General features: G+C 43.4%; 1 protein-coding gene across 1 annotated transcript in view; it reads right to left on the bottom strand.

The window, feature by feature from the left end:
* Positions 1-2,577: 2,577 nt before the first annotated feature.
* si:ch211-168k14.2 (phospholipase D1) overlaps positions 2,578-19,840 on the bottom strand; it is a 93,508-nt gene continuing 76,245 nt past the window's right edge. The window contains 9 exon segments of the mRNA XM_045206402.1: positions 2,578-2,849; positions 3,389-3,485; positions 6,093-6,107; positions 7,927-7,935; positions 10,550-10,688; positions 11,733-11,858; positions 12,240-12,289; positions 12,650-12,743; positions 16,749-16,765. Coding sequence (XP_045062337.1) covers positions 2,634-2,849; positions 3,389-3,485; positions 6,093-6,107; positions 7,927-7,935; positions 10,550-10,688; positions 11,733-11,858; positions 12,240-12,289; positions 12,650-12,743; positions 16,749-16,765 — 763 coding nt within the window. The 3' untranslated portion in view covers positions 2,578-2,633.

The raw sequence follows: 19,840 nt of genomic DNA on the forward strand, positions 1-19,840 counted from the left end.
CCAGTTCGGTTACAACCCTCCATTGTTTCCAGAGGAGGAGGCGCAAGTTGGTGTTCCCTCGGCCCAGCGCTTTGTCCAACGCTGTAGGCGGACCTGGAAGAAGGCCAGGCGTGCCCTCCTTCGGACCTCCCAGAGATACCAGAGTCAGGCTAATCGCCACCGCCGGACGGCCCCCTAGTTTCCGAGCTGGTCAGAGAGTTTGGTTGGCCACAAAGAACCTGCCCCTCCGGGTCGAATCCAGGAAGCTTTCCCAGAGATACATCGGGCCTTTCCGCATTGCTAGAAAGGTTAACCCTGTGTCGTATCGTTTGGTTCTCCCTCGCTCCCTTAGAGTTAACCCCACTTTCCATGTTTCACTCCTTAAACCTGTCTTGTCTTCTCCCTTTGCCCCCCCCACACAGACCCCCGCCACCTCCCAGGATCATTGACGGCCAGCCAGCCTACACAGTCCGCCGGATACTGGACTCCCGGAGGGTCCAGAACTCTCTGCAGTATCTGGTGGACTGGGAGGGCTACGGGCCGGAGGAGCGCTCCTGGGTTCCAGCCAGGGACATCCTGGACCCAGGTTTGATCCGAGATTTTCGCACCCTGGGGCCAGGGTGTTCTGGAAGGAACGTCAGGAGTCGTTCCTAGAGGAGGGGGTCCTGTCAGCTTCCTGCCTCCTGTTTGTCTCCGGGCCTCTAGAGGTCATCTGTGTTCCCCTCTGCCTTAGCTCTTCCTCGTGTGTGTCAGCTTCCTGCCTCCTGTTTGTCTCCGGGCCTCTAGAGGTCATCTGTGTTCCCCCTCTGCCTTAGTTCTTCCTCATGTGTCCTAATTAGCTTGATCCAGGTCACCTGTGCCTTGTTTCCCCCTTGTGTATTTTAGCTGTGTGTTTTCCCCCTTGTTTCTCACTTGGTTATTGCGTCCTGACTATGTGTCTCCTGCTTTGTCCCACCGTGTCTGTCCTAGTAAGTTGTTCAAAGTTATCTTTAGTTTGTTTTTCTCCCCTCGTGGAGTTGTTTTGTTTTGCCTCCTGTTTTGGAACATTAAATCTACTTGCCTGGAGTATTGCCTTGGGTGTTTCATTTGGGTCCTACAACACCTCCTCTGTGGCTAAGGGGTAGTACCCCCAGCTCTCCACATCTGAGACCGGAGTTTCTAGCCCGGATTGTGACAGATTAGCATCAATTTCCTTTGGGTTGTGAATGTCAGGGACTGTTTATCGGAAATGCAAAATGTGAGTCATATAAACTATCAAGTCTACAAGCTGTTACAGGACATTATGCGTCATCTTGTTATTATGTCGTCTTCAGAGATTATTTTATCAACTAGCTCTCACAGTCTCACTGCAGAATTAGACGTTCATCCACGTTCTCCAAACTTCAAATTTCGAATTTGGTCAAAACGTCAAATTTCGAAGTGTATTTGTTGCCTCCTGCTGCTCTGTATCATTCCATTTCTCCAAATGTAAAATTTTAAAGGTTAAATTTAGGTACTCATTCCGAATGGTTAAGGTAAGGGTTAAGGTTTGTGATAGGGTTAAAACATTACATTTAGGCACTCATTCCAAATGGTTGAGGTAACGGTTAAGGTTTGGGATAGGGTTAAAACCAAAATAAAAAACAGTGTCCGCGACTGGGATCGAACACGCAACGCAACCTTCTGATCCAGAGTCATCGGATTACGTTCATCCACCACCCCCGTCCACAACACCCTAGCAAAACCCAAGCAAAACCCAAGCCTACTTGACGGTAATAGCGCTCACTGTTGCCCCTAGTGGACGGTTTTGAAGGCATTTCCCAAAGGCCTCAGGAAATGTCAATGTCAATCTTGAACGACCTGGCTGCTTTTATTACAATACAATACAATACCAAAACAATTGATACGTATTTATTGTATTTTGTTACTTCAACTTTAATAAATACAATATGATGATTGAAGTGCTTGAACTTTATAGCCATTTTTAAGTGGGATTCTGCTGTTCTCTTTGTTTATTGTGCCAATGTCTCTCTCAGTCTCCAGTGTTTCATTGTATACTTACTGTCAATTTGCTTATAATCACTAAATTATTTGCGAATCGAGGTTTCTTGTTCCGTAGTAGAACAAGCCAAATGTAAGATATTTATAATTAAAGTGTGAAAGGAAATATGTTGGTACATGTATTCATGTGTTGAATTGTGTAGGGCAAATTATCATATATTTTATTTATAAACTACAGTATATAAATCAATTTTGGTTTGTTTGTACAATCTTGCATAATTTCAAATAAATGATTTTTTTGCACCTACAGTATGTACAGGTAGATTGTATAATGTTTTTTTAATGACTGTTAGTTCGGTCAAAAGGGATAGTGGAAACTTTGTGTACTCAGGGTCAACAATATTTTTTTACATTTATAATTATTGATATCAGTCAATAAAATCACAAATACATACAGGTATTTAAAAATATACATGTATTAATCTAGAGCAAGCTTAATTTTTTATATTCAACAATGTGTCTGCAATCTGACTACTTGTAATAAACTAAATACAAAGAGGTAGTTAACATAATGTACTGTAGCTTATTTTATCATAGAATCTGTTAGTCTTGCTCTTTCTTCGAATTCCTAATGGGATGAATTGGCACATCTAAAAACTCATTTTCCCATGATGCTATGTCCAGAGCTCGATAGGCATCATGCCTTCCTTGGAAATGATGGAGGCGAAGAGGTTCTCCTCAAACAGGAAGTAGAATGGGAACTGAACCAGGACCTTCCAGAGCTCCTCGCTGGCCAATGAGGGGTCTTCATGGGCCAGGCAGGGGCGGGACATGTAGTCTCTCAGGATTTTGTAGTTCAACACTGCATCTGTGGGCACACAACTGAACACCTGCACAGAGAAATAGAAAATACATATACAGGTAATCACACAATACATACCAGGACACCTTCACACAGATATGAGCTGGAGAAGGGTACTATGAGTTGTAATGCTCTGAGGGAGATTGCAGGCTATTCCCTTTGAGTCAGTAACCAAAACTCCTCCGTAATGACCAGTGAATGCTTTGTCTGCAGCATTTGGTCACATGACAGCACGAAAGACGGCACTTGACTGTTGCACTTGAATCATTCCGATTCAAACGCAACAGTCAAGTGTGGCCTTTTCCCATGATCTAACGGCACTCTGGTTGAATTTAATGTTTTCAATTTCAATCATTTTCATTTAGATTTTTAAGGTTAACCACATTACAATGACTTTGTGATACAAAGACAATATATTCATTTTTTATATAATTTGAATTTTTTGGAAATTCTCCCAGCAACCCTATTGTCATATCAGGCGACATGGGGTCGCGACCCCTAGTTTGGGAACCGCTTCTGTAAACGCACACACACCAACACAAAAAACTTTGTTTGAAGTCCACTCACCCTGCCGGTGGTCACCATCCACACTTCCTTGTAGAAGTGGTCACTGACTGGATCGCTGATATCAACACTGGTGTCACCTAGCAACTCCAGGACCAGCCTATGATAGAAAAGCCCCAGGTCAAAAAAGTGAGTGTGAAGTGTGAGGTATATAAACAGTGTGAGCTATGCTAATCTGAGAATAGTTGTGCTATCTTATCTACACTGCTCAAAAAAATTAAGGAAACACTAAAATAACACATCCTAGATCTGAATGAAGGAAATAATCTTAAATACTTTTTTCTTTACATAGTTGAATGTGCTGACAACAAAATCACACAAAAATTATCAATGGAAATCAAATTTATCAACCCATGGAGGTCTGGATTTGGAGTCACCCTCAAAATTAAAGTGGAAAACCACACTACAGGCTGATCCAACTTTGATGTAATGTCCTTAAAACAAGTCAAAATGAGGCTTAGTACTGTGTGTGGCCTCCACGTGCCTGTATGACCTCCCTACAACGCCTGGGCATGCTCCTGATGAGGTGGCAGATGGTCTCCTGAGGGATCTCCTCCCAGACCTGGACTAAATCATCCACCAACTCCTGGACAGTCTGTGGTGCAATGTGGCGTTGGTGGATGGAGCGAGACATGATGTCCCAGATGTGCTCAATTGGATTCAGGTCTGGGGAACGGGCGGGCCAGTCCATAGCATCAATGCCTTCCTCTTGCAGGAACTGCTGACACACTCCAGCCACATGAGGTCTAGCATTGTCTTGCATTAGGAGGAACCCAGGGCCAACCGCACCAGCATATGGTCTCACAAGGGGTCTGAGGATCTCATCTCGGTGCCTAATGGCAGTCAGGCTACCTCTGGCGAGCACATAGAGGGCTGTGCGGCCCCCCAAAGAAATGCCACCCCACACCATGACTGACCCACCGCCAAACCGGTCATGCTGGAGGATGTTGCGGGCAGCAGAACGTTCTCCACGGCGTCTCCAGACTCTGTCACGTCTGTCACATGTGCTCAGTGTGAACCTGCTTTCATCTGTGAAGAGCACAGGGCGCCAGTGGTGAATTTGCCAATCTTGGTGTTCTCTGGCAAATGCCAAACATCCTGCAAGGTGTTGGGCTGTAAGCACAACCCCCACCTGTGGACGTCGGGCCCTCATACCACCCTCATGGAGTCAGTTTCTGACCATTTGAGCAGACACATGCACATTTGTGGCCTGCTGGAGGTCATTTTGCAGGGCTCTGGCAGTGCTCCTCCTGCTCCTCCTTGCACAAAGGCGGAGGTAGCAGTCCTGCTGCTGGGTTGTTGCCCTCCTACGGCCTCCTCCACGTCTCCTGATGTACTGGCCTGTCTCCTGGTAGCGCCTCCATGCTCTGGACACTACGCTGACAGACACAGCAAACCTTCTTGCCACAGCTCGCATTGATGTGCCATCCTGGATGAGCTGCACTACCTGAGCCACTTGTGTGGGTTGTAGACTCCGTCTCATGCTACCACTAGAGTGAAAGCACCGCCAGCATTCAAAAGTGACCAAAACATCAGCCAGGAAGCATAGGAACTGAGAAGTGGTCTGTGGTCACCACCTGCAAAAGCAGTCCTTTATTGGGGGTGTCTTGCTAATTGCCTATAATTTCCACCTATTGTCTATTCCATTTGCACTACAGCATGTGAAATGTATTGTCAATCAGTGTTGCTTCCTAAGTGGACAGTTTGATTTCACAGAAGTGTGATTGACTTGGAGTTACATTGTGTTGTTTAAGTGTTCCCTTTCTTTTTTTGAGCAGTGTACTTTCATTAATACCTTCACTTTTATGAAGTATCTTATATTCTTATTTTAATGATTAGGGGAGAGTGGGGTAAGTTGAGCAAAAGGGGTAAGTTCAGCAAGCCTTGTTTCTAGGAAACCATCCACAAAATGTATAATTTGATCAAATATTTAGGAAGAGGTCATCATTTCATGGAGTCTGTGAAGGAAGAAACCACGTGGAAAAGGTGGTAAGCAAGTTAGGTCCAAGTCAAATGAATTTATAGTATTAGAGGTTTCATGATGCTTGTGTCGAAACCAAAGTAGAACATTTTAAGATTGTTCTATACATCAGTTGGGGTATCTATAAGCTTCAATATGAGGTCCTAGACCTAGCATGAAAGTGCATCCTTGTAGCTGTGTGGGGTAATCTAGTCAAAATGTTTGCCTTGGGGTAAATTGAGACAATGGTTGAGCCAATGGCAAGTTGAGGAAATTGAAGTGTTTTCTTCCCAGGCGTAATTCAAGAAATTATCGCTGGGATATGAGGTAACAACAGGGCCTAGCCTATGTACTTTTTATTTTTTAAGTACAAAGTGTTTGTTAGGTGCTTAAAATGATTTAAATACAAAAATGAGAATGTAATTGTGTTGAATTGTGTTTGGGAAATAAAGATAGACATGATTTTAAAAAGGTAGTGGTAATATTTAATTCAGTACAGAAATGTGTAGGCGGCTTAACTTACCCTGTCCTGCGGCACAACTTACTCCATACCGGGAGTGTAAAGTGTATTGTTTACATGAATTCTGATTATTTCCAGGGATACACAACATCCTGAAATATATGTATATATCTTTGTTAGAAATAAATAATATTTCCTTTGACGGAGTGATGCTGAATGTAAAAAATCGCTCAACTATCCCCACTTTCTCTTATTATTTGTAATGACAGCGATGTGTGTGTCCTGACCTGAAACACTCTTCTCTGAGTGACAGTAAAAGTACCAAGATGGCGTAGTAGTGCAGTTGTGTTTTTATCGTATGTCTGTAAATAGCCTGTAAATAGCCTATTTTTCTGTATGTTTCGTACATATTTCCATATCAGACTTTTCATCCTTCTACAAAATATACTTTCCTGCAACCCGCCTCACTCAATGTGGAACGGATTCTATTATTGACTTACCTTTATCTAGAATCTAGAATCTCCAGTTGAAACTAGCTAGCCAGCTAGCCAGCTAACTAGCTACTTGCTATTAGCCTCAGCTAGCGGTATTTCACCCAGAACATTGGATTTTTTCTGCGGGATTAATTTTAATCACTGGACATTAATCACCGGATATTCGGCCAGTCTGCACAGCGCGTTATCGACCCAGAACATATCAGTTTTTCCGCCGGAATCACTGAATCACTGGACCTTTAACTCCGGATTCATCGCTATCAGCTAGCTACAACAAACGGACGCTGTGGTCTGGCTAATCATCCTGAGCTAGGCCCATCTCCCGGCTATCTACCTCTCTGTCAACCGGACGGGACCACCTAGTGTTGACACGGAGCCCGCCCATCCTACACGACTGGTCTGCCGACGAAATCGTCTGATGTGGTTACGACGTTAACCACGAAGATTCCATCCATCTGCTAGCCCCGGCCCGCTAGCACACGCTAGCCGTGGCCTCTTACTCACTAGTTTACCACCGGACCTTATGATAACTCAGCTATACAGCTGATGTCTGCTGGACTGTTCCTTTTTACGGTACTACATCCTGTTTATGTTTAGCCTCAGCCCAAACATGGTTAGTTTATTGTTGTTGCGGTTATTTCTAATTTTACTATATCACTGTAGACCCCCCAGCCTAGCTAAACCTGCCTTAGATAGCTCCTTTGCCCCTCCCCCTATACACGCGGAGACCGACTCAATTGATGCCTCCAGCGATGCTATCTCTTTCATTGTTACCCAACGCTTAGGTTTACCTCCACTTTACTCATATCCTTCCAAATCCTTGTCTGTACATAATGCCCTGAATCTTTTCTATAACACCCGGAAATCTGCCCCCTTTATTCTATGTACCCAACGCACTAGAAGACCAGTTCTTAAAGCCTTTAGCCGTATCCTTATTCTAGTCCTCCTCTGTTCCTCTGGTGATGTAGAGGCTAAACCAGGCCCTGCAGCCCTCAGTATCACTCCTACTCCCCCAGGCGCTATCATTTGATGACTTCTGTAATCGCAAAAGTCTTGGTTTCTTGCACATAAATATCAGAAGTCTACTTCCTAAGTTTGAGTTATTCACTGCGTTAGCACACTCTGCCAACCCTGATGTTCTAGCAGTGTCTGAATCCTGGCTCAGGAAGGCCACAAAAAATTCTGAAATTTCCATCCCCAACTATAACATTTTCCGTCTAGATAGAACTGCCAAAGGGGGTGGAGTTGCAATCTACTGTAGAGATAGCCTGCAGAGCTCTATCATACTATCCAGGTCTGTGCCCAAACAGTTTGAGCTTCTACTTCTAAAAATCCACCTTTCCAGAAATAAGTCTCTCACTGTTGCCGCTTGCTACAGACCCCCCTCAGCCCCCAGCTGTGCCCTGGACACCATATGTGAATTGATTGCCCCCCATTTATCCTCAGAGTTTGTACTGCTTGGTGACCTAAATTGGGATATGCTTAATACCCCAGCCATCCTACAATCCAAGCTAGATGCCCTCAACCTCACGCAAATTATCAACGAACCTACCAGGTACAACCCTAAATCCGTAAACATGGGTACCCTCATAGATATCATCCTGACTAACATACCCTCTAAATACACCTCAGCTGTCTTCAACCAGGATCTCAGCGATCACTGCCTTATTGCCTGCGTCCGTAACGGGTCCGCGGTCAAACGACCACCCCTCATCACTGTCAAACGCTCCCTAAAACACTTTAGCGAGCATGCCTTCCTAATTGACCTGGCCCAGGTATCCTGGATGGATATAGATCTCATTCCGTCAGTAGAGGATGCCTGGTTGTTCCTTAAAAGTAATTTCCTCTCAATCTTAAATAAACATGCCCCATTCAAAAAATACAGAACTAAGAACCGATATAGCCCCTGGTTCTCCTCAGACTTGACTGCCCTTGACCAGCACAAAAACATCCTGTGGTGTACAGCATTAGCATCAAATAGCCCCCGCGATATGCAACTTTTCAGGGAAGTTAGGAACCAATATACACAAGCAGTCAGGAAAGCAAAGGCTAACTTTTTCAAACAGAAATTTGCATCCTGTAGCACTAACTCCAAAAAGTTTTGGGACACTGTAAAGTCCATGGAGAATAAGAGCACTTCCTCCCAGCTGCCCACTGCACTGAGGCTAGGAAACACTATCACCACCGATAAATCTACAATAATCGAGAATTTCAACAAGCATTTTGCTACAGCTGGCCATGCTTTCCATCTGGCTACCACTAACCCGGCCACCAACTCTGCACCCTCTGCTGCAACTTGCCCATGCCCCCCGCTTCTCCTTCACACAAATTCAGACAGCTGATGTTTTGAAAGCGCTGCAAAATCTGGACCCCTACAAATCAGCTGGGCTAGACAATCTGGACCCTTTCTTTCTAAAACTAGCCGCCGAAATTGTCGCAACCCCTATTACTAGTCTGTTCAACCTCTCTTTCATAACGTCTGAGATCCCCAGAGATTGGAAAGCTGCCGCGGTCATCCCCCTCTTCAAAGGGGGTGACACTCTAGATCCAAACTGCTACAGACCTATATCCATCCTGCCCTGCCTTTCGAAAGTATTTGAAAGCCAAGTTAACAAACAGATCACCGACCATTTCGAATACCACCGTACCTTCTCCGCTATGCAATCCGGTTTCCGAGCTGGTCACGGGTGCACTTCAGCCACGCTCAAGGTCATAAACGATATTATAACCGCGATCGATAATAGACAGTACTGTGCAGCCGTCTTCATCGACCTGGCCAAGGCTTTCGACTCTGTCAACCACCGCATTCTTATTGGCAGACTAAATAGCCTTGGTTTCTCAAATGACTGCCTCGCCTGGTTCACCAACTACTTCTCAGATAGAGTTCAGTGTGTCAAATCGGAGGGCCTGTTGTCTGGACCTATGGCAGTCTCTATGGGGGTGCCACAGGGTTCAATTCTTGGGCCGACACTTTTCTCTGTGTATATCAATGATGTCGCTCTTGCTGCTGGTGACTCTCAGATCCACCTCTACGCAGACGACACCATTTTGTATACATCTGGCCCTTCATTGGACACTGTGTTAACAAACCTCCAAACGAGTTTCAATGCCATACAACAATCCTTCAGTAGCCTCCAACTGCTCTTAAACACTAGTAAAACTAAATGCATGCTTTTCAATCGAACGCTGCTGGCACCCGCCCACCCGACTAGAATCACCACTCTCGACGGGTCTGACCTAGAGTATGTGGACAACTACAAATACCTAGGTGTCTGGTTAGACTGTAAACTCAACTTCCAGACTCACATAAAGAATCTCCAATCCAAAGTTAAATCTAGAATCGGCTTCCTATTTCGCAACAAAGCCTCCTTCACTCATGCTGCCAAACATGCCCTCGTAAAACTGACTATCCTACCGATCCTTGACTTCGGCGATGTCATTTACAAAATAGCCTCCAACACTCTACTCAGCAAATTGGATGTAGTCTATCACAGTGCCATCCGTTTTGTCTCCAAAGCCCCATACACTACCCACCACTGTGACCTGTACGCTCTTGTTGGCTGGTCCTCACTACATGTTCGTCGTCAAACCCACTGGCTCCAGGCCATCTATAAATCACTGCTAGGCAAATCCCCGCCTTATCTTAGCTCATTGGTCACCATAGCAGCACCCACCCGTAGTCTGCGCTCCAGCAGGTATATCTCACTGGTCATTCCCAAAGCCAACACCTCCTTTGGCCGCCATTCCTTCCAGTTCTCTGCTGCCAATGACTGGAACGAATTGCAAAAATCTCTGAAGCTGGAGACTCTTATCTCCCTCAATAACTTTAAGCATCAGTTGTCAGAGCACCTTACCGATCACTGCACCTGTACACAGCCCATCTGAAATTAGCCCCCCAACTACCTCATCCCTATATTGTTATTTATTTTGCTCTTTTGCACCCCAGTATCTCTATTTGCACATAATCTCTTGCACATCTAGCATTCCAGTGTTAATACTATTGTAATTATTCTGCACTATAGCCTATTTATTGCCTTACCTCCATAACTTGCTACATTTGCACACACTGTATATATATTTTCTGTTGTATTTTTGACTTTATGTTTTTTTACCCCATATGTAACTCTGTGTTGTTTTTATTGCACTGCTTTGCTTTATCTTGGCCAGGTCGCAGTTGTAAATGAGAACCTGTTCTCAACTGGTTTACCTGGTTAAATAAAGGTGAAATAAAAAAATAAAAAAATAAAAACAGGGCGAACCTCCCGGCCTGGTAGCTCTCTCCATCCATTACGGCCGTAACCATGTCTGAGTCCTCCACTACCACCGCCATCTCACTGTCGCGCTTACCCAGCATGCTCCTGTCGTTGATGTTGGCTGAGCCTGCCGTTAGACGCACAGGATGAACTTCTAAATTGTGTTTAAAGTGGCACTCCAGTCTCCATTTCACCTCATGTAACACCTTATTTACTAACATCTCAATAGGTGGTCCATATGTGTCATGACATAGCACAAGTGGGGGGTAAGCCCTACTCCTTGAATTTTGCAGTTGTGTCTAAAAATCACAATTTTGCTCAAAACGTTCCCTTTAGTGTGTGTACTTTACTTATACTTGGGATATCGCTTTTCAACAGGAAAAGTTACAAAATCACTGTGGGCTAGGGGTTGATTTGGGATTAGGGTACCTTTCACTAGGTATCTGGATGTAGACGAAAATTACTTCCATCTCCTGTTACGGGTACACCTCATCTCTTTTCATGTATCTGGATGTTAAGCATCTTTTTATGAGGAAAATGAGTTAACTAGGGGACAGATGTTCTGGGTGACAGATGTTCTTTGAATGGTTCTTTGAATGGTTTTCAGAATACATCTGCAGTCACACTGCAGCATAGACTGAAGCTGGAGCATGTTATCTGCTATTTCCCTGGGTGACACTGCTATCTACTGGGCAGATGGTGTACTACAATCTGTTTCAACTGCAAAATAAGTTTAAAAAACGGTTGCACAGCACCAGTACTTGGTGTGTCTTCCTGAGTGTGTTGTGTTGTGTAGTTATTTGTCATGTCATATTTTATAGTGTACAGGGTTAAATGCAGTCCAACTGTCATGTTATTTTTTGTTATGTTGCTGACTGATGATGATCATCCACTATTGTTTTGTGTTTTCGTCCACTATGAGCAGTTTACTGTGGTTGTGTTGTGTTTTCGTCCACTATGAGCAGTTTACTGTGGTTGTGTTGTGTTTTTGTCCACTATGAGCAGTTTACTGTGGTTGTGTTGTGTTTTCGTCCACTATGAGCAGTTTACTGTGGTTGTGTCGTGTTTTTGTCCACTATGAGCAGTTTACTGTGGTTGTGTCGTGTTTTCGTCCACTATGAGCAGTTTACTGTGGTTGTGTTGTGTTTTCGTCCACGATGAGCAGTTTACTGTAGTTGTGTTGTGTTTTCGCCCACTATGAGCAGTTTGCTGTGGACATAGATCAGCTCAGTGACTAGTCTGCCGTCCAGGTCAGCATGAGTCCTCAGCCCACAGAACGAGATGTAGTTGATCCAGCAGTCTTCCACTGTACACACACACACACACACACACACACACACACACACACACACACCGCACACATGTATCATTTGCTCTCTCCTATCAAAGCATCCAACATCTAGACCCCCTCACACAGCAACACTTGGTGGTTAGATTTCAGCTAATTGACTAGTGTACTCCTACTAATACCACTGGCTGCACCTGGGTGTATGAATTGTCGTTAGTCAGAGAATTAGCCCATTAAAAGGCATGGGATCTTTATTTGTCTTTACAAAAGGGCCAGTGCGCTTCACAGTTGACGCCATGTGTATGAGGGTTATGTGCACTGTCGATAATGAGTGTTCAGGGGGCAGTGAGAGATAGAGCGCCGTGATGTGAATTGGCAGCCCATGGGACGTCTACTTACTCATACATTTCAGTCTCTCGATGATGGATTGATCTCCCCGGCACATGGTCCTGTAGAGGAGGATAAGAAACAGACATCAATTCATCTCCACATTAATTTCTCTTTTCTTTTCCCCTTTCTCTCCTCTCTGGCCATCCCCTCTTCTTCACCCACTTAGCGCAGAACTGGCTCATCAAAGCTTTCTTTTCTCTCTTTTCTCATTTTCGCACTGCATGGGAGACGTGATGTTTTTGTGTGTTTCTTAATCGCCTTTTAAGCGTGAGATGAGGGAACTGTTGTTTTTAGCCTGGCCATTGTAATTTGCCTGTCTCTAAGGCAAAGGCGTGTGTCCAGTGCTTATTTAGAGCTTATTTGAGGCAATTAGGGAAGGAGTGTGTGAGAGGGTGTGAGATTGTGTGAGCAGTGATTACCTGTAATTAAAGTACATGATGGCTTTGATGGCTTGGCCCCCTCCTGAGGAGATGTCGCCTTCGAAGCCGGGTAGCAGAGGCATCACTATGTACAGTGGGGAGAACAAGTATTTGATACACTGCCGATTCTGCAGGTTTTCCTACTTACAAAGCATGTAGAGGTCTGTAATTTTTATCATAGGTACACTTCAACTGTGAGAGACGGAATCTAAAATCTAAAACAAAAATCCAGAAAATCACATTGTATGATTTTTAAGTAATTAATTTGCATTTTATTGCATGACATAAGTATTTGATCACCTACCAACCAGTAAGAATTCCGGCTCTCACAGACCTGTTAGTTTTTCTTTAAGAAGCCCTCCTGTTCTCTACTCATTACCTGTATTAACTGCACCTGTTTGAACTCGTTACCTGTATAAAAGACACCTGTCCACACACTCAACCAAACAGATATTGTATGATTTTTAAGTAATTCATTTGCATTTTATTGCATAACATAAGTATTTGATACATCAGAAAAGCAGAACTGAATATTTGGTACAGAAACCTTTGTTTGCAATTACAGAGATCATACGTTTCCTGTAGGTCTTGACCAGGTTTGCACACACTGCAGCAGGGATTTTGGCCCACTCCTCCATACAGACCTTCTCCAGATCCTTCAGGTTTTGGGGCTGTCGCTGGGCAATACGGACTTTCAGCTCCCTCCAAAGATTTTCTATTGGGTTCAGGTCTGGAGACTGGCTAGGCCACTCCAAGACCTTGAGATGCTTCTTACGGAGCCACTCCTTAGTTGCCCTGGCTGTGTGTTTCGGGTCGTTGTCATGCTGGAAGACCCACGACCCATCTTCAATGCTCTTACTGAGGGAAGGAGGTTGCTGGCCAAGATCTCACGATACATGGCCCCATCCATCCTCCCCTCAATACGGTAAAGTCGTCCTGTCCCCTTTGCAGAAAAGCATCCCCAAAGAATGATGTTTCCACCTCCATGCTTCACGGTTGGGATGGTGATCTTGGGGTTGTACTCATCCTTCTTCTTCCTCCAAACATGGCGAGTGGAGTTTAGACCAAAAAGCTCTATTTTTGTCTCATCAGACCACATGACCTTCTCCCATTCCTCCTCTGGATCATCCAGATGGTCATTGGCAAACTTCAGACGGGCCTGGACATGCGCTGGCTTGAGCAGGGGGACCTTGCATGCGCTGCAGGATTTTAATCCATGACGGCGTAGTGTGTTACTAATGGTTTTCTTTGAGACTGTGGTCCCAGCTCTCTTCAGGTCATTCACCAGGTCCTGCCGTGTAGTTCTGGGCTGATCCCTCACCTTGCTCATGATCATTGATGCCCCACGAGTTGAAATCTTGCATGGAGCCCCAGACCGAGGGTGATTGACCGTCATCTTGAACTTCTTCCATTTTCTATTAATTGCGCCAACAGTTGTTGCCTTCTCACCAAGCTGCTTGCCCATTGTCCTGTAGCCCATCCCAGCCTTGTGCAGGTCTACAATTTTATCCCTGATGGCCTTACACAGCTCTCTGGTCTTGGCCATTGTGGAGATGTTGGAGTCTGTTTGGTTGAGTGTGTGGACAGGTGTCTTTTATACAGGTAATGAGTTCAAACAGGTGCAGTTAATACAGGTAATGAGTGGAGAACAGTAGGGCTTCTTAAAGAAAAACTAACAGGTCTGTGAGAGCCGGAATTCTTACTGGTTGGTAGGTGATCAAATACTTATGTCATGCAAAAAAATGCAAATTAATTACTTAAAAATCATACAATGTGATTTTCTGGATTTTTGTTTTAGATTCCGTCTCTCACAGTTGAAGTGTACCTATGATAAAAAATACAGACCTCTACATGCTTTGTAAGTAGGAAAACCTGCAAAATCGTCAGTGTATCAAATACTTGTTCTCCCCACTGTATACCCGAAACCGCCATTTCTCCCAGCGGACAGAACACACACACACAAGATACATACTGTAGTAAGATACAACAGTAGTCCTATAAATCGACCCTAATAATCCTCTCTAATCATGGAACTGTGATGACAACGGTCCAGTCGTCGTGAACCGTGTGCCAGGCTCCAGGGTTAAACTGTTACCTATGGTCTGTTTTCCATAATGATACAAATAGCCTTCATGTCCCAAATTATTGCACAACTTGTAATACACTAGCCTAATATGATCCTCAGGAACAACCACACGAATGTGACAGAGGAAAGAATGGTAAACTAACAATGGAATGGAATGAAGCAAAATGTCAGGAAACTAACACTAATGTAAGGAAACTAACATTAAAGTCAGTGACAGTTATAAATGTATGTGTGTAAAACTGACGGTGGCTACTGATAGTGGCTACTATTTAACACAATACAAATTGTAAAAAATACAGTGAAAAGACTGGGAAACTTTCATCCCTAATTACAATGCCAGCATTTCATAAGCTTCACTGTGGAAAAGGTAATATGATGATATGCTTCAGTTTGCTGCCATATGACTGGTTTCACATTTCTTTCCAGCGATCATAAGATAAAATAGATCTAAATCAATTGTAATTTATATTTACAATCCCCTTATCCAAACGACTATTCATTTACAGTGACCCATAAGGGCCTTAGGGGCGACACCCCACTTGGCCAATAAAATAAATAAATTGTATTAAAAATATATATATATATTACATAATTTATGGATAATGTTGTAAATGCTCATAAAAGTGCGGTAAATGTGTACATTTTCCTGTTTCAAAAATATATTGTTCAAAACAAGCTGTTCAGTTACATACTACTCTGTCCTTCAGTGACTGCCAGCTCCACCTCAATTGTTTTGCCAGCTATTTGCTGTGAGAGGGAAATGCCCCAATGAAATCACTGGATTTCATAGCATAAATTATAACAGCACAAATTAAATGGACCGTCCTGGGGGCGCTCAAATGTGCGTCCGTTCAGTTAGAAATTCTGGGTCTGCTCTAGTCTCCTCCGTCCCAATGAGTTGCTCGCGCCAGACGGCTTACTTCCGCATGTGAGACTAGATCTGCTCTATCAGGTACAGATGGCGCTAAAGCAAAAAGCTACTTGCAATTAACTTGTAAATAAATAATAACAGTCATGGGAGCCTGGGACTTGATAAACCGAAAAACTACATCCAACAAGAGTCGAAGAACAGAGGGATACACTAGCGGGAAACTCAGCTTGATTGTTTCAAAAGAGATTGTCAATATATGTATTATTTTTAAAACATCGACTGCTGGTATTGTTTGCATTAAATAATCATTACTAGAACAAATTATTACACTGTACAGTAATAGATACATACAAAATAATGTAAATTTCAGCGTGATTATGAACCGTCAACAGCAAATCGTTAAAAAGAAAAACATTAAAGACATTTGTTTCATTTGACTATATATTGTACTGTACAACACTGAATGGCATGAAATAATGCAAAAATAATGATAATAATAGAAATTCAGTTTGCAGGAATGGGGTACTAGAACGAGTGGCCGACGTCTCCATGGCCAGGAAGAACAATCTCATCTGCTGAGAGATAAGATTATATTAGTTTGTCATACGGGCAAAGTAAAAACAAATCAATACTCACAACACTACAAGACAATCACGCAACACATCAATAACTGTAGAGAAGCAAGTAAAATAGTGCAGTACTAGTGTGCAAAAGCCAATAAAGTGATTGGGTAGTGTCGTGTGTTGACTGTGACCTGGTGTTGTTAAAGGCCCGGATGGCAGTGGGCAAGAAGGATTGAATTCATATTGATATTAATGATTCATATTGAGATTCATGATTATTGACTCTCTCTCTCTCTCTCTCTCTCTCTCTCTCTCTCTCTCTCTCTGACAAACAAACACAGAGATCTCTAACACATGCCAACACAAACTACTAGGTCATCATTCTTACCTTAGCTGAGTGATTCATGGTGACGACCACATTGGATCCAACACTGGCCACCAGATCCATGAGCCTGTCTATTCCCTTCACCATCTTACCCTGAGGGGGAAAAAAATGTTTCAGTGCTGTATCAGTCTTATTTATTTGGGTCCGTAATAAAGTAAATTGTTTTTAAAACACACACACACACAAAGAATGATCTCTCTTCCTCTTCTCTCTCAATGAATGAGCATTAACTTGTTAGCTACCTAACTTGTTTTGTGGGATACAGGAATTAAAAATGGTGAAATAGTATGTGAAACATTTAGGATAACGTTAGCTATAGCAGCTTGTCTTCAAAAGTGTCTTCAATAGTACTGTCACTCCAACAACACTGGCTACAGCCTACCTTGAACAATACAAAGAAGATGCAGGTAGTGAAGGCCTGATAGTTTATAAAGTTAATACAATGTGTACTTAACTAGCTAGCTTAACATACCTTGCTTGCTCCTCGTTGAAGATGCTCTCTCATCTCTCCATCCATGATCTGAGGTGACAGACAATCGTTGGGACCACTAGTAAAATAATCCTTGATTACCGGTAATTCAGAGCATAGTGGCAGCTTTGCTCAAAGTAATGACAACTAACTAGCTAAATCAAACAACAAGCAACATCGCTATTTATCTGAGAAGTCAGCTGTCCACTTCAACGATGATTGATTGGGATTGAAGGCGAGTGGCCAGGGCTAGCAAGAATTGGGATGCGGCTCAAAATGACATAGCTAACCGACAGCAAGATGCCTCTCGCTTCCAACAAGTTTAGGATAGGATATTGATTGCATTGCTTTCTAAAATTAAAATAATTCTGAACTGCTGAAATTATTGCAATACTGTTAATATATTTTGATCACTTTTCATTCCATTTTGGCCAGCTAATAGGCCTACCCACTGATCAAGCAACATCGGAAGAAAAGTGTGAACCTCTTTTTGAACGTTACTCATTAGCTCCAGCGTACGGCTACTTGTAGACAAGATCAAAATCCTTGTATTCATCAATACATTGTTGATTGTAAATGACAATTTATTACTACTACATTGCTAACTAGCTAGTTAATTATTCTGTGTCTAAACCAGCCTGATTTCATTGATTTGTAGTATGTTATCTTGAATGAGCCAAGTCAGCTGCGACACTCAGGTCAGGGAAGTTGGAGCTGGAAGTTGGCATCATTTCTGTCATGCTGCTTTGTTGACAACTCCAACCACCTCGCGCGGCGGGTATTCAGCCAATCAGCGGCCGTCACATCCACTCCCGCTCCCCTGCGCGACGTTACCAGTCTACTAACCACCGGTCCTGGCGGTTTCACGCACACCTGGCAACCAACATTACGCATACCTGCGCCCTCAGTCACACCTGGACTTCATTACTACCTTGATTACTTACCCTTTATATAGCACTCTTTTGTTATCAGTCATCAGATAGCCTTGTACAGTGGGGAACATTTTTATTTAGTCAGCCACCAATTGTGCAAGTAATTTTCATCATAGGTACACGGCAACTATGACAGAAAAATTGAGGAAAAAAAATCCAGAAAATCACATTGTAGGATTTTTTATGAATTATTTTGCAAATTATGGTGTAAAATAAGTATTTGGTCAATGACAAAAGTTTCTCAATACTTAGTTATACACCCTTTGTTGGCAATGACACAGGTCAAACGTTTTATGTAAGTCTTCACAAGGTTTTCACACACTATTGCTGGTATTTTGGCCCATTCCTCCATGCAGATCTCCTCTAGAGCAGTGATGTTTTGGGGCTGTCGCTGGGCAACACGGACTTTCAACTCCCTCCAAAGATTTTCTATGGGGTTGAGATCTGGAGACTGGCTAGGCCACTCCAGGACCTTGAAATGCTTCTTACGAAGCCACTCCTTTGTTGCCCGGGCGGTGTGTTTGGGATCATTGTCATGCTGAAAGACCCAGCCACGTTTCATCTTCAATGCCCTTGCTGATGGAAGGAGGTTTTCACTCAAAATCTCACAAAACATGGCCCCATTCATTCTTTCCTTTACACGGATCAGTCTTCCTGGTCCCTTTGCAGAAAAACAGCCCCAAAGCATGATGTTTCCACCCCCATGCTTCACAGTAGGTATGGTGTTCTTTGGATGCAACTCAGCATTCTTTGTCCTCCAAACACGACGAGTTGAGTTTTTACAAAAAATTTATATTTTGGTTTCATCTGACAATATGACATTCTCCCAATCCTCTCCTGATCATCCAAATGCACTCTAGCAAACTTCAGACGGGCCTGGACATGTACTGGCTTAAGCAGGGGGACACGTCTGGCACTGCAGGATTTGAGTCCCTGGCAGCGTAGTGTGTTACTGATGGTAGGCTTTGTTACGTCACTCTGGATGAGAGCGTCTGCTAAATAATGTAAATGTAAATTTTACTTTGGTCCCAGCTCTCTGCAGGTCATTCACTATGTCCCCCCGTGTGCTTCTGGGACTTTTGCTCACCGTTCTTGTGATAATTTTGACCCCACGGGGTGAGATCTTGCGTGGAGCCCCAGATCGAGGGAGATTATCAGTGGTCTTGTATGTCTTCCATTTCCTAATAATTGCTCCCACAGTTGATTTCTTCATACCAAGCTGCTTACCTATTGCAGATTCAGTCTTCCCAGCCTGGTGCAGGTCTACAATTTTGTTTCTGGTGTCCTTTGACAGCTCTTTGGTCTTGGCCATAGTGGAGTTTGGAGTGTGACTGTTTGAGGTTGTGGACAGGTGTCTTTTATACTGATAACAAGTTCAAACAGGTGCCATTAATACAGGTAACGAGTGGAGGACAGAGGAGCCTCTTAAAGAAGAAGTTACAGGTCTGTGAGAGCCAGAAATCTTGCTTGTTTGTAGGTGACCAAATACTTATTTTCCACCATAATTTGCAAATAAATTAATTAAAAATCCTACAATGTGATTTTCTGGATTTTTTTTGTCAATTTGTCTGTCATAGTTGACGTGTACCTATGATGAAAATTACAGGCATCTCTCATCTTTTTAAGTGGGAGAACTTGCACAATTGGTGGCTGACTAAATACTTTTTTTCCCCACTGTATATGTTTCTATGTCAGACACTTCTCTTGTTTTGTATCGCTCCATGTTCGATATTATTAAACTCACTAACTGCACCTGCTTCCTGTCTCCCTGCGTCTATGTTACAGAATATTACCTCAACAAATGGAAGCAGCAGTTAACCAAGACATCTCCAAGATGGTCGGCGAACAGGGACACCTACTTCGTCAACACCATGACCAGCTGGCT

The sequence above is a fragment of the Coregonus clupeaformis genome, chromosome 23 (genome assembly GCF_020615455.1).
Source record: "Coregonus clupeaformis isolate EN_2021a chromosome 23, ASM2061545v1, whole genome shotgun sequence".
Classification (NCBI taxonomy): Eukaryota; Metazoa; Chordata; class Actinopteri; order Salmoniformes; family Salmonidae; genus Coregonus; species Coregonus clupeaformis.